At 35.3% G+C, this 23,579-nt stretch overlaps 1 protein-coding gene across 1 annotated transcript; it reads right to left on the reverse strand.

Annotated features, from left to right (window-relative positions):
- Positions 1-2,842: 2,842 nt before the first annotated feature.
- On the reverse strand, positions 2,843-17,834 carry LOC131153931 (AP-2 complex subunit sigma). The gene is made up of 6 exons (XM_058106378.1): positions 17,556-17,834; positions 17,327-17,425; positions 17,192-17,242; positions 6,921-7,094; positions 3,772-3,831; positions 2,843-3,359 (listed from the first exon to the last, which is right to left on the reverse strand). Exons 1-6 carry the CDS (start codon positions 17,556-17,558, stop codon positions 3,318-3,320), a joined length of 429 nt encoding a protein of 142 aa, XP_057962361.1. The 5' UTR covers positions 17,559-17,834; the 3' UTR covers positions 2,843-3,317.
- Between the last annotated feature and the right edge of the window lie 5,745 nt (positions 17,835-23,579).

A 23,579-nucleotide genomic window follows, 5' to 3' on the forward strand; every position in this document is an offset into this window, starting at 1 on the left:
AGATGTATACGCTTTGCGGGAATCTTTTATTTTTAAGAATGTTAAGATGCTTGTCACATAAAATTCTCATACCCAAACAAACTGAGAATGAGACGTCCACCCAAGAATGTTGAAATATGTCATGAACCTAAGTGCCTACTCAAGGACATATTTTGTTAATGACAAAAGAAAGGTTGTAGTCTTAAGAAATGGCAAAAACATTTAGGGGTTCTTTGGTTTGCAACATAAAAAATATTTTCATTAAAGGATATTCTTGGAAATCTCATTTCTTGGAATAAGATGCCAAACTCATGGAAATATTTTTGTTTGGTTTGCAGCATCAAAAATATTTTCATGAAAGGATATTCCTAAAAATCTCATTTTTAGGTATATGAGGCCAAACTCATGGAAATATTTTTGTTTGATTCGCGTTGTAGTATTCCCAAGAATGTGTGTAAGATTCTCATGTTAATATTGGTTCAACATAAGAATCTTGAAAAATATTTAAAAAGATGACGATTACACCTTAACATGTGTCTAAGTGATATATGAAGAACAATAATATTTTTCAACCTAAAACCTAATAAAAATAAGGATTTAATTAAATCTATATCCTAAAATTTTCAATAATTATGAATTTAAAATGTTTTAACACTTAATAATTGATTAAAAAAATTATTGAGGGCAATATAGTGTCTAAATGTGAACAATTATATGAAATTTTATAAGACTAATAATATTAGTTTTATTTAATAAATTATATATTTCAATTAAAATGTCAATCAACATAAATATTTACACTTTTAATAGACATATATATTCTAATTAAAAGTAATTAATATTTACACTAACTTAAAAAAAATTATTTTTTATCAATAATTTATTATTTATAGATAATAATAGTGTGATTATATTATATTATAGGGACATTGTTGTCCAAAAGCCAAAATAGAAAGAGCAATTTAATCTAAAAAGTAGGATTCCTATAAGTTCATGAGATTTACCCATAGAACAGGTAGGGACACGATGTCTATATTTTATGCAAATCCTTTTATTTTGTGAGCATTTTTCCATGCATTATATAAAATTTCTCCTTCTGCTTTCTACTAATTATGTAATTAAGTCATGCTATTTTTCCACTTTAGATAATCAGTCCACTTATTCACAATATTATTGTTGAGCAAATGGTTCACTCTCATTTAACTATCATTGTATTTAATTAAAATAATAATATTTAAATTATGTTTTATAATTTTATTACTCTACAAATGGTTCACTCTCATTCAATCACCCTCTACATGCCTATTTCCAAATTGCTTTTACATAACAAACCTACAATTTGAATTTGTGCATATTTGAATACACCATTTAATTGATTGGATTTATATATGCAAATATTTAAATGCATACATTGGGTTTTACATTATTTGACCACACATTGCATGTACGCTTTATCATTCTAAATTTATTATTTTTACCAAAATAATAGAGAACGGAGATAATATATAGTATGGATAACGTCCAAAGTACTAATATGGTATCTTATAATTGGTGGTCTCCAAATCATACGTAGAATTTTGTCAATATTTTTTGTATGAAGAGAAAGAAAGAGTATCGAGTTAGCACATGCAAGTGCCCTTCTACTAATGTTCTAAAATTTTTTCACAAGGTATCAATTTGGCATACATTTTAAATTTTTCTCATTAATTTACAATTAATTACACATGATATGCTATCTAATTATTAATAATCTAAATAAATATCTATATCTCGTAATATCAGTTTTATATATATTTCTTTAATTTAGAAATATATTTCTTCAGGATACTTGGATTTTAAGCGCATATATATATTGCGATTTTTCTCCTTTCCAATTTGACCATTCAAGCATGCTGCATACTCTCTCTCTCTCTCTCTCTCTAGATTTTTACTAAAGAGACTTACATTTGAATGTGTAAATTTAGATAAAATGTAATACAAATTATATTAAATTTTACTTAAATCTATTCAAAGTTAAATTCAAGACTTAAAATATATATTCCCAAACTCTTAAAGGCAACATAAACTGATTTAAGGAGCTGTGGCACTAAGAAATAATATCTTATCTTAATTTTTATGAATCCCTTGCCTACTCTTTCTAACATCTACGTCACTATTTTCATTTTTTTTTTTTTTTCTAAACTGATTCCAATTTTATATTTGTCTTTCTAGGTGTATCAAATCTCAAATCTTGAATTTTCAAATTCTAATTTTTTTTTTTTTCCAATACCCACTTAATTGTTGAAATAAAATTATGTTAATTTTTCTTTTACTTATTGTATCACCTACCTTCAAGCCTTTGATAATAAAGGTTTCATTATTTCCAAGTTGCTAATATAATCTATTATCCAAAACTAGCTTATGTACCTCACTCCAAGGTGATTACCCATTTTTCACACCTACCATTGTGAGAATAGCTCAAGGATTGCTCATAACATCCATTTAATAGAGATCTGAAATACGCCACCAAACAATTAGCAAAGATTTATTTACTGGAGATGTGAAAAGTTCTATACTCACTGAAAACTTACCCCACCATTCTTTACACCAACTTCGTGTAAAAAGAATTAACACACTTAATGCATCATAAGCAAAATTATAGCTTTCATTTAAATGCCAAAAAATCTGTGTACATACATACTTTGTCAATATTTAAAAATCTCAAGCTTGACAATCACACCCCACGAACAAAGTGTACGCATCCCAATCAACGAATTATTAATCTGGGCAAAGTTTTTAACTAAAAGTGAGCAATAAGTGAAGTCTGACCAAAAATATGTGATGCAACACTAAAATAACAAATTATTAGGGATCACAGAGTCGCTTGCAAAATGTCTCCTGGATTAATTTATGACATGTTTGATTTGTAAAATTGAATGAGATAGAAAAGAAATATAATAAAAATATGAACAGAAGTCATGATAACATCAAGAGAAATGGAGTCCATTCCTCCCAATTCTATTCTGTTCTTATGTAGAAGAATGTGCCGTTAATCGTACCCCTACAGCCCTAAACGATCTCATTACCTGCTAGGCCCATCAAGTAGAAATCAATACAAACCCCAACTTTCAACAAGGATTTTGGTTCATGATTGATCCCAGCATGCCAATGTACACAATTATACACACAAAATAAAATAATCCACCGGCCTCAAAGATCAGAACAATCAATCTGTCATCGTCACCGCTAACAAGCTGTATTGGACAATCCCCAGTGCGGAGGGGAGAAGGATTCTATTGTTCATTTTTTCTTACAATACAATGGTAGGACGAAACTTTCTTCTTAGGACGGAAAAATGCTCATTCTTGCTTCTCCAATTCACCCATTCTCTCTATGATTGCCTGCAATTTCAATAAATAAATAAAAAAATGGCTCCATATTGGATTCGTGCTTAGAGATATCATTTATTGGGTTTCTCAAATATTTTTAGGAGAGACCAATGAGAACAAATGGGAAAGGTATTTTGAACAATGAAAATTTTGAAGATACAACATATGTGTTAACACATGAAGATTTCAAAGATATTGCCTCCACAGCCATGAGCCATGGCACTTGCTATATGATTGACCGAAGCTATAGCTTGTGAAAAAACTATGAACCTTTGAAACCATGCTCCCACAGTTGATTCAAAAATGCAGGTGAAAAGCATCACAAAGTGCAATCACAACTCTGATAATTTTTTAGAAGCAAGGACACACATTGATGATTGAAAATATTAAGAAAAAATAGAGTGAAGAGCAAGGAGGCATGTACCTTCTTGCTCGTCTCTTGGAGCTCTCCAGCAAGAATGAATTCATCAAGAATCAGATACACCTACAAATAAAGAAGAAATCACAGATCATGTTCAGTTAATAATCAAGCATTGCATGGTCAAATGCATAAATTATGGCTGTACTGAACACCTTAATTTTCACTTTCACACAACATACCATATACAGCATATGCAGGAACATTACCATTTTTTTGGTGCTAACTGCTAAATATAAATTAAGAAGCTAGCAGTTAAAAAGCTTCATGAATCAAGAACTCATTTAAGGTTGTAGGCATACATGAAATGATAAGGAAAAATGTGCATCATACTAACACAAGTATGGCTTAGAAAAATTAAATGAATAAGAAGATAGCATTATAACCTATAGGACAACAGCCCTACAAGCTCTCAATGAATGTGTGATCCCAAATTTGTTTTACAAACTCTAGAACTTCTTAATTAACGGGAATCTATTTATCTCAAAGTGAACGCAACCCTTACAAGGGAAATAATCACAAAATATCACCAATAATTACCAGCACGTGTGTGTGTGTGTGTGTGTGTGTATATATATATATATAGAGAGAGAGAGAGAGAGAAAGCATAGTAGTTAAAAGCGCGCAGTGAGTCGCGCCTTGAAATTTTTGAAGCTGTTAAGAAATAAAACGTAGCCAGAACCAGCCCCAGCCCACTTCCAGCAATCCAGTCTTGCACCAGCCCTAGCCCTTCGTCTTCGACCCCTCGAAGCAGCACAGAACCAGCAGGAGACGTACGTCTTCGACCAATCAACCATTCAAAGCAGTACGAAACCAGCAGGAGCCCTTCATCTTCGACCCTTCGAAGTTCAAACCCGCACGAGGCTTTCATCTTCGACCCTTCAAACCAGCAGGAGCTCTTCGTCTTCAAGCCTTCAAACCAGTAGGAGCCCTACATCAGTTTGTCTTTGAGCCTTCGAACCATCAGGCTGCTTCGATTTTCAAACTAGTAAGTCGTCGTCGTCGTCTCTTCTTCTTCTTTTTCAGTTCTTCTTCAGTTCTGCTGCCTCCTACCGGGTGCTTCTTATAATATTAACTTGATAATGTATAATTAATTATGTAGTTTAATGCAAGTTTACACTTTATAATTAATATACAACATTTTTTACTGAATTTTGCTTCTGTTTTGTAATTTGTTTGGAAATGCAGTATACAAACTAAACATTTTTCTGAAATATATTAATATATAACATTTTTTACTGAATTTAACTGCTGTTTATTGTACTCTTTTCTTTTGATATTGAAGATGCTTTTAGGCCTTCAGCCTAGCATTTTTATTTCATTTCTAATTTGAAGCTTGAAATCTTGCATGCGTAATTACTTATGTTGAACTATGTTTCACTTGGAACTTGGTAGTTGGTTGTCGTAATTACTATTGAATATTTTGGCATTTTAAATTCTAATATAACTGATGTGTTTTTATATCAGTTACGCACCAAATAGGCATTGTACACAATTTTAATAATTGTGCGCCTCACCTTTGTGAGGCACGCACCTTCGCCTCACACCTCAGCCCCAAGTACCCTCTGCGCCTCGGTGCGCCTTGCGCCTTTGACTATTGAGACAGAGACAGAGAGAGACAGAAAGAGAGAGAGAGAGAGAGAGAACTATCCTCAAGTTATAACCCAACAAATCACAAAGCAGTTGCAGTGTCATGATTCAATATACCACTCACTAACAAACTCTAACTGCCGTATTGCTACATGCCATGGTGCATACTTCAAGTGAACAGCAGCCTATGAAAGGGTTGTACAACCACAAGCTAAAACCCTGCAATCCTAGATGGCCATCTCAACTCCTCCAGTATACTTGACATCCAACTATTATTTTCCTTTTTTACAACATTGTAATCTTTGAATTTCAAAAGACTGCACATGCAGAAAACATTGCAACTTACAGATAATGATATAAAAAAAAAAGTATACTGATATTTTACACTGACAGAGGTTACAGAAATGACATAAATAAGATTTTTTCTCTGTACTAAATTTCAATGAACACAGACAAGTCCAGAACATTCATATCAATCTGCAAATGCAATTGACCATGTAATGCAAAAAGCATTTTCACTAGACCCATGGTAGCATGGAACCTATTTGAGGAAAAAAAAATATAAGAGAAAAAGGATTCCAAGTCTTTGACAGTGGTTATGCTGTTCATAACACTCTGTGGCCAAGGCATCACCCAAAGCAGCATCATCCATACACACCTAAAATTGCAGCAAGAAAATCCATAACAGATCTGAATACACTGCCATTTTATGAAGAACAAAAGCCTGTGAAGTACCACAGCTTACTAAGAAAAAATGTAGGAACTGAACATTCCAGAATGATGCCGATCAGCAAACACAGATTTACATAGGATGTTCTATAGCCTATTTTCCCAGAGTAGAACTGAGAAAAAAAAAATGAACTGGCTGAGCTATGAGTTAGGGGTGATAAAAATAGAAATTTTCCAATAAACAATAGATATAGAATATAACTATTGAAATTTTCTGAACAAATAGCCAAGGTGACCATGTCAAGGCATGTGAAATGCATGCTATCTCATCTACAAGTGTGCTAGTCATATGGAAACGTAATTTGGAAAAAAAAAATCCATAAAAGAAAGCACAGCAACACCAAGAAGCATAAGAAAATGGCCAACATTATGCTGCCATATCGTAATCAGTAATCAGAAACAAACAAGTGGAGTAACTACCCCTATCTGCTTCTTATGTTTGTAGTGCAAAGTCAAAGCATTGTAAGTCAGAAGAGATAAAGGATCTAATGAATGTGAATACACAACAAGATAAGTTAGTTTTCTTTTGAATTCCTTTCAATGGAAAGTCAGATTATACAGGATGACCAAGAGACTAATATCGGTTCGCTGTTCTTGAAATTGGGACGCATTAATTTGTGATCAAAGTGCAGAAAGTGCTAAACATATACCGGGAAACAAAAAAACGTGTGCTAGAAGAAGTCAATAGTCTTTTTTCTCATGCCAGGATACACTATTTCAACAACAATGCTTAAAGAAAGAGACTGAGAACATGAGACAGCAGTTTTAATAATATCCTGAAATTATTTGACAAGGAGGAATAAAACTAAAAAGGTAGCTTCCAAAAGTGCACAAACCTTATGGAAGTTAAATACCAAATCTAGCTCACACACATTGCTGAAGAAATGGTCCAATATCTCCACAAATAAATGGATGCACTCTAAATATGCCAACTCATTATCTGTAATATCAACGCACATTGAGAAAAACAATCCTGCATAACGCCTGTAGATGACTTTGTGTGTACGGAACTGCGGCAAAAAATAAATTCTCATTAACAACCACACACAAAGTATTCCCTATTATATAAAACTAAATTAATGATCAAGGCTTTAAGATATGAACTCTGAAACCCTTAGTTTGTTATGGAGACAAAGTAGAGCATTTTTTCTGGCTTTGCTTTCTTTAAACAAAACAATTTTCAAAGGAAAATCTTTGGTTCATACACAAAGGCATTGGCAAGCATTGCTTCATTAGTAATTTTTAGCTTCCTTTATCAATCTGTTTTCTTTAGGACATCTTGTCATTGCATTTTTTTTTTTTCTCTTTAATAAGTTTTTTTGTTCAAAAAAGCAATTCTAGAAGCTTTTATCATACCAAGAAAACAACAAAAGACAATCCCAAACAAGGAAAAAACCAACAAAGAAAAAGGTGCAAGTAGGCAAATAGTTGGATTGACATCACCCAACAATCAATAGGCTCTTTGAGTCTATGTTTTTTTCATTTCTTAATATCTTAACTCATAAAAGATAGGGAGAGAACAAGAGAACCATGTAGTATCAATACAATAATAGAGAGGATAATTCCATCTCATGACCAAATAAGAGACTATAAATTGCAGTATAAATAACTGCTTGATTATTCAGTGTAAATCAAGACCCGAGATTGTAGACATCAACGATTCCCCCACTGTGTTAAGGAAGAATGGATTTTAATCCAAATATATTGCCAAGAGATGAGTGACTGTAGCTCAAGAAAAAGTACTTCTCCCGGCAATATTAGTTATTTCCCTATCAAGGCATTCATTATTATTTGCTAGTCTGCCAACTATTTGACCATGTGTCTCTGTGTGCGTGTGGGAGGGAGGGAGAGGGTTTGAAAAAATCCCATAAAGCCTTGATCATCCAATAAATTTGTGAGAAGTAAAAGCAAAAGCTCACCCCTCCATTTTTTATCCACCTGTGAAGCCATGCAGTTAAAGTCCCTTAAAAAATTATAGGGTCATTGAACAATTATACAACTTCATTCAAAGCTGACCAGGAAAAATCATCAGCAGCCTTATATGGGGATCCATACTCCATGGAAACAAACATTCTGAGATTTGATTAAGGGTTCAATGAGATTAACTGAAGCAAATATATTTTCAATTAATAATATATCAAACCTCACACCACAGCACTAAGAGACAACTAAGTCACCTTTCTTCCAGAAATTGGGTTCATGAAAGGCACAACCCATAATTCGTATTACTGCACCCTGCATTCTTGACTAAGAGAGAACTAAGTCACCTTTCTTCCAGAAATTGGGTTCATGAAAGGCACAACCCATAATTCTTATTACTGCACCCTGCATTCTTGATTCATTTAGCTTAGTTTTCAAGAGAATTACGCAGTCTGTAATTGGCCAGACTTGTCCTAACCATCAAGAGTCAATAATGGGGTAAGGCCTTCACAATTTCAAGATATGAGAATCATGGCACCTTTGCAAGGGGAGGGGTATAAAAGGGGCCACCTCCTCAGCCATCTCTTTGCAATCTGAGGTTCTTTTCCAATTCAGGAACTACCACCACCAAGCCCTAAGTCCCACTGTGTGGAGTCTAACCAGAAATATCACTTGTGAAAAACCAAGAGAAGCTCCCATTTTGTGCATGGAACGTCCTTCATTATCTTCATGGAAACTTTGTCATAGGAAGCTCTTCCTGCTGTCTGGGAAATTGATTGCCATTCTTCCACACTATACTCGTCAACCCATTCCTGAACTGAAAACTGACCAGATTCCAGCTTCAATATTTCCCGCAATTCATTAGGGCATCATCACTAATGCTTTAGAAGGACAAGTTATTAAAGGAGGAAAGAAATGAATCAACCACTGACTACTCTAAATCATGCTGCTAAAACAATTACTATTGCCTGAGAGTTCTTTGTTTAGGGTCACCCACTTGGGTCCTGGAGAAGGCCCTAGATTGCCATGTTCCAGCAAGTGATTTCCCGAACTTTGTTCCATTGGACTATGGATAGATGCAATCACACTATGGACTGATTCTAGTTCACTATTTTTAGGTTCTAGAATTACACAATGGCTGTTTAAGTCCAAAGGATGGAATGAATGAATAAAATCCTTTAGGTTTGGCCCCCGAGACTGGGCATGTACCAGGCCCAAATTGTATTAGCCATGATTTATTAATTATCTCATATTCATGAGGGCTTTCATCCACCATTTCCTCGTAGCCCCCAAAGACAGGAGATGCTGCTTTTTATTCCCCATTATCCACTAATCCCATGGTTAAGTGATGACATTCCTCCCGATCATTCTTCAAATCTGGGGTGACATCAGCTAAGACATTTGGCATCATATGGTGGTTACATTCTCCTTCACCATTGTGCACTGAGCCATAACCTTAACCACGATGCTGTTGAGATTCCCCCAACTCTCATCATCTCCATTATCATGTGCTTATATGCACATAAGGCCAACACCCTTCTCAATTACATTCTCTCCTGAAATGCTCAGGGGTATTAACTTACCATATAGCACCTGTACCTTGTTCATTCAGAGCACCTTTTACCTCTGAGTTTCTCTTGAAATTTTTCCAGAAGACAGAAGAACTGCTTTAACCCTGCACTGAGGTCCATACTCACCTTCCAATCCTTGCACTTGGTCCTTGAACAAGCAGTTTACATAACAAAATTCAGATGGTCATTCAGGGTGAAGGATAATCCATACATCAGGCTTATTACTCATTTCAACCAGAACCCTGTTCTGAGCACGTAATTTATGTTAACCATGACTTGAATTTACGTGAACCTCAAACATAAGTCTAGCTGTAAGATTACAATCAAACTCTGCACTCTCCCACCTAATCTCCCATTTGCAGCATTTGTCTCGCTCTCTGGTGGTAGGCTACACCACCACAGACCTGTATTCAAAAATGCGTTTTCTCAAAGGATAACTCAGAGTGTGTGTATCTGAGGCCATTAACCATGAGATGCCCCATAACTGAACATGGAGCATCTTTCATGATTCTAGCTTTCTCTTTTCAATCATGGAAGACAAGCATGAACAATTTTTCCTCCAAATCAGATCTTGTGTTAAGCTTCCTTTGCAGTCCCAGGCATTATTGATGACATTGTTAGCAATCTGTTTATGTTCAGGCTTATCAGATAAGATTTTCTCCACCAGGTATATTTCGGAGCCACTTCATCAGATAAGTTCCAATGTGCTTCAGATCAGGGGTTTATTTGAGAGTCTGAGACACATCGGGAAAGGAGGAGCAAGGCAAGAAAAAAATAAAGGGAGGTGTCTGCTATGTTAGGAAAGTGATTTTGAGATCCTGGGGCAATTTCAGGCACAAAATTTCCCTTCAAATCTTGTCCAAGGAGATGGAATGTTACAAGTTGATCATGTCAGTGCTATCACTGTTATCATTACCATTACCCCACTCCTACACAACCACCACAGGACAAACCTCAGCATATCAAAGATTACTGTCCACATCAATATTTAAAGTCCCTGAAAATAATCTGTACACGGCATTAAACCCCAGAAAAAAAATCAGACTATAGACAACTTAATGAAACCCTATGATTACCTATTAGGGGCCATTTGGTAATTGGTATCATCATAAAAAATTATTATGAAAACTAAAAACTGGCAATCTGTATAGCTAAGGGCCTGTCTGTTTGGTCTTGATGACCTCTTGACAGGCCCATTCTCTTATTTGTTCAGAAATACATGAACCAGACCCGTTTGTTTCATTCTCTTAACATCCTCAAGCCCCTCTTATTCACTCAGCATCCCAAAAACTCCTTCGTGACATTCAGCACCTCAATGTGAAGAAAAAAAATCCCCACACCTCACATCACCTCACCGCACTTCTCCTGTCATCGCCCGACTTCTCCCCTACTCATCCCAACCTCTTCTCCTCTCCTCATCCCCATCACATAAAAGCCAACATATACCACAGAAAAACCTCCTTTAATAGTCAAATTGGACTCATTAATGTCATTGGTGGCCAATTTGAGATATCTAAATGATAATTTTTTTACAGCTTCAAATGAGCATTGGAATCAAAAGCACTCACGCAAGAGTGGTGGACTAGAGTCCAGAGGCAAAAGAGAAAGTGAAGAATGACTCAGCAGATGAGTATAGAAAGGATTATAATGGCCAAGAATAAGGTTCTGATTTGGAGAAAAAGGTCTTGATGGCTGAGTAATTGTCTCTGAAGGTTTAATTTTATTATAATATTATTTAAAATTCTATGCAAGATAAAAAATGTCAACCTTTTTTTTTTTTTTTTATTCTTGCACCAAGTTGATCTTATTTTGTTTAGAATGTAACTTTTTTAGTTCATTTGGTGAACGTGTTTGGAATTGGATTGTTGGGGGTTGGCAGGAAGAAAGGGATTGGGAGTTGGCAATCTGTAGAACACAATGGCTGCACAATTTTTCTCTTTGTAAAGTTTTTATTATTCTCTTAAAAAAAAAGAGAAAAGTCTGTATGCAAATTTCTTCCTCTCTTTCAGATATTTAATTTCCAGGTAAATTTAGATGGATTGTTTGTTATTTAGAAATGATTTTTTTTTTTTATAATTTTCTTTCATATTTTCATGGGATCACAATATTTAAAGGGCTGAATGATGGAAAACATATGCTTTTAGCAGCTTTAACTAGTTAGTGCCAAACACCAAAACTATTCTTTGTTCCTTAGTTTGCCAAACAACTCAAATTATTCAGTGTTCAATGATTCAGTCAAGAACCAGATTCACAACTTGATTAAGTATTCAGCACTTGGTTCGTTTATTTGCTCTCACTATCCTCTTAATGGACAGGTTCTCACAATGGATTCCAAAATTAAGAGATCGGCTTTGTTTGGCTGCATCACTAAATGCCCTTTTATCTCCTCTTATTCAGTCCATGATCAATTAATAACTTAATAAATTTGAGAGACTCTCATGAAACTCAAGTGCCTCCCAACAATTCTCCATTACCTCATCCTCCCACAGGCGTCCTTCCAAGACCACGTCCCACAACAGCCTTCCACCACCTCATTCCACGACCTATGATAAAATCAACATCTCAGAAGGCTGATTGACATCAACAACTACCTCAACACCTACATCTTCCACTGCCTCCTCCTGCAAACAGATTCACTGCAGACTGCTGACGCACCACTATAACAGCGACCACATCCTCCCATGTCTCTTCTTTTGTAAATCAACTAAGCGCAGCTCCTCTTATGGAAAAGACAGCCAACATACTCTACACAATGAACAGTATAGAGAGGATTCAATAGTTCTTGGCTCTTCACTCCTTAATCTGCCTTGTTTGAAAATAAAAAATTTCCCATCTCCCTCTGACATTTCATTCTTAAAATTGACCAGATTAGGCTGCTCTGCTCTGCCCACCCAATTCTAGGTACCTTAATTGGTTCAAACTTTGCACTCCAGCAAGCATTATAATCATTTTTCTGTTTTGAGCAAACAGTAGAGGTGCTGAGCTTGTTGTTGAGCTAAGGTTCTTCAAAACCTTTGGGCTTCCATCTGGACCTTGACTTTTAACAAGATTAATACAAATGAGTCGTTACACATCTGAAGACCCTATAAGGTCATCGGCCCATATAATTTCATGATATGCAGAGAGCCTACTGAGACTAATGTGCGTCCCTTTCTACTGCTCAGGTGGCAAGCCAATTGTGGAATGCTCATTTTTTCTTGTTTTGATGAAGCACGGTTGGTCTCTCAAAATGTGTGTTTTGTTGTTGGTGAGATTCTGGGTTTTGATAAAAGTATAAAAAAGAGGGCTTCATGTACACATGTCCTTTGGGCTCTATCGCTCAAGCAAAATGCGAGAATTTTCAAAGCTCGAAAAACTTCTTTCCATTTGCTGCAGGATAGAGTTGTTCTTCTCACTTCTTTTTAGGAAAATTCTTTCGGGAGTTTTTTTGGGGAATTTCATTGTCTGATCTTCAAAGGGATTGGAGGTATCTCATTCATTTTGGGGAGAATTTTTGAAGAAGTACTGCATCTTTCTTTACTGTTTCCCCTTGTTTTTGCCACTATTATTATGGTTTGCATAATGCTCTTATTTCTAGTTTCCTTTACTTCAGGGATTGTATTTCTTGAAGCTTTTGTCTTCACAAGAGTCTTACGATAGGAAGGTGAGGAGCTTACTATGTTGGCTCACTCATTATATCCTTCTTAAACCATTTGATAGGAAGGAATCTAGATTCTTGCAAATCCTTTTATTCTAATTTGACTCATTTTCCTAGTTTTTTTCTTCTGAATGATATTACTTGGAAAAGAAGTTCAATCTTAGGGCATGGCTCTGTTTGGCTGTCCATTCATAGTACCTAATATAGTTCACACTAACAACCCATTGTAGATTAGAAAATCTCGAAAGCTTATCCCTCCTAGCATTTGAGTAATATGTTTTTGTAGTGATGAAGACATGCTCATCCTTTTCTTTTGCATGGTACTATTACTTGGAATTTGTTGAACAAGTTGTTTGATTGTTAGGGGAGCATTAGATTTGTTCAGATTCCTTGCATGTTTCTTTGCTTACTTCTTTGAGACCCCATTTGAAGTTTGAAAAACATAAGGAACAGGAAACAAAAAAGTGAAGGAAATTGCTTTTTTTCTTTTTGGCTATCAATGAAAATGAGAAATAAAATAAAATACATAGTAAATCAATGGAAAATTTTGTTTTATGTATCATTAACCTTTAATTTTCTAAATTTTTATCATATTTCACCATATTTATATTCTTAATGGTATTTGGTATGGATAGAAAACACAATGGCAATTTATTTCCTTTTCTTATTTTCTTTTGCTTTCTTTTACTCTTCCAAAATATTTGACCCATCAGAGTTTTAAGGCCTGTTTGTTTCCCAAGCTAAGGTTTTACAGGACTAGATTAGATTAAATAGTATTGTGTTGGATTGATATATCATCTATAAAGGGCAGCCCAGGGCACCAAGCTCCCGTGTATGCCCCCAGGGAAGGGGCAGACCACAATGAGTCTATAGTAAGCAGTCTTACCTTGCATTTTTGCAAGAAACTGTTTTCACGCCTCGAACCCACGACCTCCAGGTCACACGGCGACAACCTTACCGTTGCGCCAAATAAGGACATGAGTGAAACTTATTTTTTTCCTTTTTGGTTTTTATGCCTCAAGATGAGCTAGCCTAGGCTACCATGTGGGGAGGGAAAAGCCACATCCAACCCATGTGCATGGGCTAAGAGCCCTTCATTAGCTTGTTCAATTCCATATTTTGGTTGCACCAAACATGAGCTATAAAGAGTGTAGCCAAGACCAACCATAGCCCGCAAAACAAACCAACCCTTAGAATCTTTGGAATAAAAGGTGGGCACAAGGTTGTAGAACTGTGTAGTTGTTGCAGTCATTAGGTCTATTTGATGCGACTATTAGAGAGGAATGCCCAGATTCTTCAGGGGGCAGTCTCTTCCTTCACAGTTGCTTTGAGATAGAGTTTTTTTATTGCATTCCTGTGTGCATACTCTTCCGGTTGCCACAAAGGAATACATTTCACAGATTTTCAGCATGACTAGAAAGATTTCCTTGGCTGTTGATTGTAATTCTATAATTGTTCTTAAATTTCCTTTCTGCTGTTTTTTCCAGACTATCCAAGCTTTACATTTTCATTTTCTATTAGAAAATATAGCCTAGAAATCGGAAGAGGTGATGGTTAAGAAGGGCTTTGAGTTCTTATGGCATAAATGGATCAGAAGTTGCCTTAGCTCGGCCAGTTTGTCTGTGATTATTAATGGTAAGCCTAGGGAGTGATTTGAGATGTCCAAGGGGTTAAGACAAGGGGATCCATTATCTCCTTTCTTGTTTGCGTTGGTTGTGGATGGTTTGAGTAGGCTGGTGTTGTGTGCTGCGGAATATGGTGTCATTAGGGGTTTGGAGGTAGGTAGGAATCAAGTGGAAGTGTCTCACTTACAATTTGCTAGTACTGAGAAATTTCACAACGTACTCGCACTACTAAAAAAAATTTTAGAAGATTTTAGGACAAAAAATTAATTTGGTTAAAAGCCATTTGGCTGGCATTAATTTGAGAAGTAAAGAGTTGTCAAGTTGGGCAGTTTTAGATTCCTTGCAGGTTACAATGTGTTGTATTCACCCATTTCATATATTGGCCTTCCTCTTGGGGTTAATCCACTGTCCACCCTGCTTGTTTGGGACACAGTGCTCGAGCGGGTAGGGAAGAGAGATGAAAGGGTGGAAGAAAGCTTATATTTCCTTGGGTGGTAGGGATTACTCTCATAAACGCTTCTCTCTCTAACTACCTCTCTCTTCTTAAAATTTTTATGTAAGTAGACAGGAGTTTATAAGAGCTTATGATAAGACTTTTATGGTCTGGTAATAGGGAGGATAAGAAGGATCACCCAGTTAATTGGGAGGCGGTTAAGAGACCAAAATTTAAGGGAGGCCTGGGCATTGGTAGTTGGGTTTCTAGAAACATTTCTTTAATAGGAAAATGGTTATGAAGATTCCCATTAGAGTATGGTTCCTTATAGCATAAAGCAATAAACAATAAGTATGGTATTCACAGGAATGAGTGGGATACTAATGCGAGTGAAATCGGTTCTCATGTGCCCTCAGAAATTTGTCTCTCAGGTTTATGGCTATTTCATTCCTCTTCTCTTTTACTATTGGTGTTGGGGATAGGGTTCGCTTTTGGGAAGATATTTGGGTGCGTGCGACTTTTTTGGAATGCCTTGTGCCTCAAATGTATAGACTTTCAGCTATGCATGATGCTCCTAGTTTTGAATTTTATTGAGATTCCCCTTAGAGTATGGTTCCTTATAGCATAACGCAATAAAGAGCGAGTATGGTATTCATAGGAATGGGTGGGATACTAATGGGAGTGAAATTGCTTCTCATATGCCCTTGGAAATTTGTCTCTTAGGTTTATGGCTATTTCTTTTCTCTCTCTTTTACTATCGATGTTGGGGATAGGGTTTGCTTTTGGGAAGATATTTGGGTGCATGCAACTTTTTTGGAATGCCTTGTACCTTAACTGTATAGACTTTCATCTATGCATGATGCTCCTATTTTTGAATTTATCCCTTTTGAGAGGGGTCTTGTGTCTTGAGACATCTGTTTTTTCAAGAGTCTCAATGGGAGATAAAAGAGCTCACTTGCCTATTGAGCGTTCTAAATTCATCTATTATGAAAACCACGGGGGATAGTAGACTTTGGATTGGGGACTCTTCGGGCTCATTCTCTTCAAATTCTTTTTTGTTCATCTAACCAAACCTATTTTCCTAATCCTTTCCATCTGGATAAGTACTGTGGAAGGTTGTTGTTCCTTTTAAGATTCGGGCTTTCATATGGTGTTGGCTCTCAACAGAGTTAATACAAATGACTTGCTTCAGATTAGGTGGCCTTATAAGGCTCTTAGTCCTAACATCTACTTGATGCGTGGCAAGGAAAGTGAGACTAATTGTCATTTATTCCTACATTGTGAGGTGGGAAGGGCACTGTAAAATAATTTGTTTTCTTACAATGGTGAGGATTGGGTGGCTCTGAAGATTATTTATGATTCCATATCAATATAGTTTTGGGGCATTAGAAATAAGAGAAAGAAGAAAAAGTTTTTTTTTTTTTTTGGCTATATTGTGGACTCTTTGGATTGAAAGGAATGCCAGGATAATTAGAGATCAGAAGACTTGAACAAATTTGATTTGGGAGAAATCATTGTTTTTGGCCGCATTTTTGGGATTATTCTTTTGGGGGGTTTTAAGGGTATTTCTCTGTCTGATATCCAGAGGGATTAGAAGGCAGCACTGATGTAAATTCTTTGCTTCTTTTTCCCTTTTGTTTTTGCTACAAAGGAGGATGGTTTGTCCTTTTTTCCTGTATTTTTTTCTTATTTCTTGCATTAATGAAGTTTTTTGTTATCTAAAAACTAAAAACCAATACAGCAATCCAGAACAAACACACCATATTTAAACATGAGTCAATAATGCAATGGCCACTCTGTACAAAATTTCAAATTTTAAAGCCTTATATTCAAGTAGATTAATCTCCCAAATGACCATAAACCTAATAACATCAAAATAGCGTAAAACAATAACATGGAGGATAAACAAAATTCGGCAAACCTCGACAAAATTTGTGAACTTAGGGTCCCTGTTGACTACCAACCGATGAACCTACAAACAATGTAACTGCGTTAACAAAATAATCAACAGAACACAGAGACAACGACATGGAATAATCAAAAGGATCCAACCAACCTCGTATTCGACCTTGTGCTTCTCAGATTCCTCGAGAGGAACGTAGTACTTGGCCAGGCGAGTCTTTCCTTGCCTGTTTTGTAGCAAAATGAATCGGATCTGCATTCAAACGTCCGGATCAGATAAAGAGGATAGACTCGGATACTTAGGTCCGACGATACTGAAAATGAAATGAAAACAAACAAAATAAATTTAAAAAATGGAAAAATAGCAGGAAGAACGGCAATACCATTGTTCCGAGATCTATGAAGCAGAGAAGTCTCCCTGCTTTAGATTTTGTAATTCTCGTCACGCGATCGCACCAAAATTTTCTGATTCTCTTCGTAACGCGATCGCCCTGCGAAAATTGGTTCCCGTTGGATCGAACAGTTCGTGCTCAAAAGCCCCAATCCATCGTAGCTTTGACCAGGAGTCCAGGACCAGTTGCTTTCTTCTCTTTTCTCTATGCACGGGCCCTCCCAATATCTTTAAGGGCAAAAGAGACTTTGCAAAAAAGATAAGACTTCCCAGAGATTTAAAAATATCACATAGTAATAGAACAAATTTATAAAAATTTGCAAAAATAGGACCATTTTCTCTCCCTCAATCCTCCAATTTTTTCTGATTTATCTTTTTTTTATAAATATATTAAATAATACTTCTTTTGGAAAAATAATTTTCGGAATGACTCTGATGTAATCTCATTACTTCAAGTTGAGAGATTTGCCACGTGTCACTCCGAAAATTATTCTCCTAAAAAAGATATTATTTAATATATTTTTTTTAAAAAAAAATAAATCAGGAAAAAGATATTATTTAAAGTGTTTTTTGGAAAGTGCTTTCATGTGTTTGGTTAATGCGCTTTGTCATTTCCTGATGCACCAGGAGCAGGTCAGACTAGACCCTTCCACTCCCTCCGTCATCCCTGTACGTCAGCCACCCCCAAAGAAAAATAATTTATTATTATTTCTTTGTTAAATATTTATGGGTTTTCTCTTTTTATTTTACTCATTTTTTAAGTGTATATATCTTATTGTCTTATATATCCCAGTAGTTTTGTCACAACTGAAGAAAAAATTTTAGTTCAGTCCAATATGCACAGTGACATGAATATTGTTTTTGAAATACGTCAAAAACAAGAGGGGGAAAAAGATAGGAAGCAAGATTTTTCCTTGGCATTGACCAAGGATCTTGCTTCTAAACCACAGGAACTGGCTTACGTACAAGGATGGTAGAGGGAGTGGAAGGGTCTAGTCTGGCCTGCTCCTGGTGCATTGGGAAACGCCAAAGCGCATTAACCCAACACATGAAAGCACTTTTCAAAAAATACTTTAAATAATATCTTTTTTTCGATTTATTTTTTTTAAAAAATACATATATATATATTAAATAATATCTATTTTAGGAGAATAATTTCTGAAGTGACACGTGACAAATCTCGCTATTTGAAGTAACGAAATTTGTTTAAATCTCGCTACTTCAAGTAGCGAGATTACGTCAAAGTCATTTCGGGAATTATTTTCCCAAAAATGGTGTTATTTAATATATTTAAAAAAAAAGAAAAATCGGGAAAAAACTCCTCAATCCTCTCCTTCCGTTGATCATTCCCTCAAACCTTCCCGCCTCTCCGAACTGTTTTTCCCATTTCACTTCCTTACTTTGCAATAATTAGTTGCGACAAAGCAACCCAATTGGTTCTAATTGACAAACCCCAGATTATCTTTAGATTAAAACTTTCAAAAATAATAAAAAAATATTTGGGAAGACCCAAAAACCCACCCCCTTCATCTGTGGGACCCAAGCTTCCATTAAATTGGATGGCAAGATAGTAGCATCCCCCCTTTGTCCGTCAACAATCCAAGCAACATAAACCCCTGTTGGTCTTACAAGGTTTAATACTCAATTTTGATGCTAACAAACAAGTAGGACTTAACATGTTTCGGTTGAGTGTTGTGTTTTCTCAAGAATCCATATTGAAAGTACTCATATAGCATGGATCAAAGTCTGAAGACCATAAGAGCATGATGATTAAAGAAAATCAACATGAGAGCTCAAAGTTTGAATTAATGAATAAATATCAAAAGGGTATAAATAGATGAAAGATCAGACAATTCTGAGAGATCAAAGACTAGCAACAAAGAAAGTTCAGAGCAAAGAAACATTTTTGAGTACTTAGGACAAGTCTTTATAAGTACTTTTAGTTTATTCAAGTATGAAGTTTTCATTTTGAAGCTCATTAAGCAAAGAGACTTAGAGACCTTAAGATAAAACTTGGAACATGTTTTTAAAGTTAAAACAAATCTATATTCCAAGCAACAATGAGAGAGAAATCAAAAATTGACTAGAAAAGAAAATCATTTAGTGGACAGACGATTGTCTGTTAATAGACAGACGACTGGCTAAATTAACAAGGTTTAAAACTGAAACACAGAAGTATGACAGACGACTATCAAGGCTCTGACAGACGACTGTGAGTGAAAAGTGAGAAGACTGTGTAGGTTTCACCAAATGACTGTCCACCCTCTACGTTACTGAAAGGCTTAAATTTACACATGGACAGATGACTGTCACCTTATGGACAGACGACTGTCACCTCATATTCTAGTGACAGATGACTGCCACTCAAGGGACAGATGACTGCCACCTTTCTGCCTATGATTTTTACAATTATATTAAATGGACATACGACTGTCAGGACTTCACACTCGTCTGCCTCACGGCATTTTTCTATTTTCCAATGGATATAATTTTTGAAATTCAAATATTTGGAAACTCAAATAAGTTTAATATATGGAAACAAGTTTGAGTATCCTTGGGGAATGAGCAAGAAGGTTTTCTACATCTATAAATACCCCTAAGACACATTGATTTTATGACCAAGATCATTAAGAAATCACATTCTGCTGTCATACTCTCTCTCATTCTGAAATTCTGAAAGTGCTTCAAATTGCTCTCATCCTTGCTCGAAATTAAGAGAAGTTTTTGTTGAATCTCTCACTGTGGTTGATCATTGAGTTGCTAATTCTTTCATTGAAAGATAACCACGGTGATAAATTTCTTAAAGCTTCATTCTGAAATTCATATTCTGAATTTATTGAAGTGCATAAGTGTTTCAAATATGTACTAATCAACTCTTTGAGAAGCAAGTTCTTGTACGTCTTGTTTTCTATCTTTGTAATAGGGTTTGTTGACGATTTGAGTATTGAATCGTTGGACCAAACAAGAGGAGATTGTTTGGAGAAGGCGAGCTCTAGCCTTACCCAAGGAGTGCTTGTAATTGGTTTTGTTCCGACTGATAAAGGAACTGTAATAGTGAATCCTTTGGCGGTTTTGCCAAGGGCGAGGACGCAGGCTGTGTTGAAGCTAAACCTCGTAAAAATCCTTGTGTTATTCTTTCTCTACTCTACTCTTTATTTTTCAAGGATATAATCTGCGTGGTTGCTTTAAATTTTAATTCTGAATGTTTGGTCGTTAAATAGACCGGAAGGTAATTCGTTTTGGATAAATCAACATTGATTACAGAAACCAAAAGGAACTACGTTGGTTAATTATCCTTAACCTATTAATCTGAAAGTTATATTTAAAAACTGAACATTGGGAAGAAGAATAATTGTGATACAGGGCTTATACTGAGTGCAGCAAATTTTCATATATATTGTTACATAAATTGAGAGTTTGATCTTGCTGTGTTGATTGTGATTGTTTCTAAGATTTATTACTTAAAAGAACTAATTCTAAAGGAACAATTTTTAAAAAACCAATTCACCCCCCCCCCCAACCTCTTGGAAAGCTATTCCTAATTTCATTTGGTATCGAAGTCTAGTTATAGTAATTCCCAACAAGAAACTATAAAAAGATCAAATGGCAAATATAGGAGTAGCACCCTTTGATGAAGACCAATCCTCAACTCGTCCACCAATTTTTTGTGGACATAATTATACGTTTTGGAAAAAGAGAATGCAAATCTATCTCCAACACATGGATTGGAAAACCTGGGAAGTAGTTATGGATGGAGACCTTATTCCCACTAAAATAGTTGATGAAAAACAGATTCCAAAAGAAAAAAATGATATGATCGATTCAGACTATAAAATGCTTCAAATCAATTCAAGCGCTATAAATGCTTTATACTATGCCTTAGATGCTAACTAATTTAATAGGGTCATGGCATGCAAGATGGCTAAAGAAATATGAGACAAATTAGAAGTAACATATGAAGGAACTATTGATGATAGAGACAATAAGATAAACATGTTAACAAGCGAATATGAAGCATTCAAGATGAATTCTGATGAAATAATATCAAGTATGTACACCAGATTTACCCACATAATAAATTCCTTAAGTACATTAGGGAAAACTTATACTACCTATGAAATGATCAGAAAAATCCTAAGAGGCTCCCTCAATATTGGAACCAAAGGCTACACCTATCACTGAAGGTAGAAACCTGAAAATTACCTTTTTAGATGAACTCATAGGTTCACTTCTTACCTATGAAATGGCCTTAAAAGAAAGGAATCCTGAACCAAAGCATAAAAGATCTATTGCACTAAAAGCATCTAACCACAGCTCTAGTGAAGAGGAAAGTGAGATAAGTGACTTAGATCAAGATGAATTAGCATTCATCACTAAGAGACTAGGCAAATTCTATAGAAGAAATAAGAGATTTCCTAGGAAGTTCAATAAAAAGAAACCTGAAAAAGGAGAGACAAGTAGGAAGGAAAATAAAAGTAAGAATGAACCTCCAATATGTTATCACTGCAAGAATCCAGGGCATATCAAACCAAACTGTCCATTGCTCAAGAAAGACAAGAAGAAAAAGAAGAAAGTTATGAAAGCTACGTGGGATGATGCAAGCTCCAGCGAGACAGAAAATGAATCAAGTGGACAAAAGATGGCAAACATATGTTTCATGGCGAATGAAGAAGAGGTAAACTCCTACTATTCCTCTACAAAATCTCACAATGAGTTGTGTGATAAGTCATGTGACAACATGTCTTCTTATAAGGAATTGCAAGTTGAGTTGTTTTCTTTGTATAAGAGATTCATAAAAATTTTTAAGAGAAATATAACTTTGAAAGATCAAAATAAAGAACTAGTGAAGCAACTTGAATCATTCAAAGTTATTGAAGAGGAAAAAAATTCTTTTATTAAGAAGTTGGAAGAAGAAATAAATATAGCAACTCATGAGTTTGGCAAAACTCATAAAGATAATTTGAATAAAAAGGATCTAGAAGTAAATGAACTCAAAAAGGCAGTAGAGGATAAAGAAAAAATTATCTATAACTTTACCAAAAGAAAAGAAAACTTTGAAAAGATGATTGGATAGCAAAGGCTTCATGGGAACAAAGAAGGTACAGGCAAAAAGTTATACATGGGATACTTTGTTAAGGAAGCTAAGTATTATGCTAGCACTTCATCAAACAGCAAACATGAACACACCACTTGCTATATGTGCAAGATTAAAGGTCATGTAATGTTTAATTGCCCATTAAAAAGAAAGTATGTTAAAGTTCAAGGAGAATGGAAAGCCAATAATGGAACTAACAACAAAACAAAGAAAGTCAAAAGAATTTGAGTTCCAAAAACTAACACATAGTATCCCTCATTGTAGGTTTGCTTTAGGACAATAACGTCAACGGATAAATGGTACTTGGACAGCGGGTGCTCAAGGCACATGACCGGTGACAATACCAAGTTCACTACATTAAAACAAAAGGATGGGGGATACGTCACCTTCAGCGACAATGCCAAAGGTAAAATTATTGGCATCAGAAAAATTGGTAAAGAACCTTCACTCACTATAGATAATGTGCTATTAGTAGAAGGATTAAAACATAACCTTTTAAGTATTAGTCAATTAAGTGATAAAGGGTTCAAAATAATCTTTATGAAAGAAAAATGTGTTATCCAAAAACCTAATACAAATAAACTCTATTTATAGCTCATAGAATAAATAATGTCTATTGCATAAATCTTGAGAAATTAGTAAATCAAGACATAACTTGTTTGACAGTAATGAATGAAGTAAGTTGGTTATGGTATAGGAAACTAGGACACGCAAGCATGGATCTACTATCCAAATTATCTAAGAAAAATCTTGTAAAAGGACTACCAAATACTAAATTCATAAAAGACAAGATGTGTGATGCAGGCCACAAGGGAAAACAAGTAAAAACAAGCTTCAAAATGAAAAAATACATATCTACAAAAGGACCCCTAGAATTGCTGCACCTAGACTTATTTGGTCCAACTAGAACCTTAAGTCTAA

The sequence above is a fragment of the Malania oleifera genome, chromosome 1 (genome assembly GCF_029873635.1).
Source record: "Malania oleifera isolate guangnan ecotype guangnan chromosome 1, ASM2987363v1, whole genome shotgun sequence".
Classification (NCBI taxonomy): Eukaryota; Viridiplantae; Streptophyta; class Magnoliopsida; order Santalales; family Ximeniaceae; genus Malania; species Malania oleifera.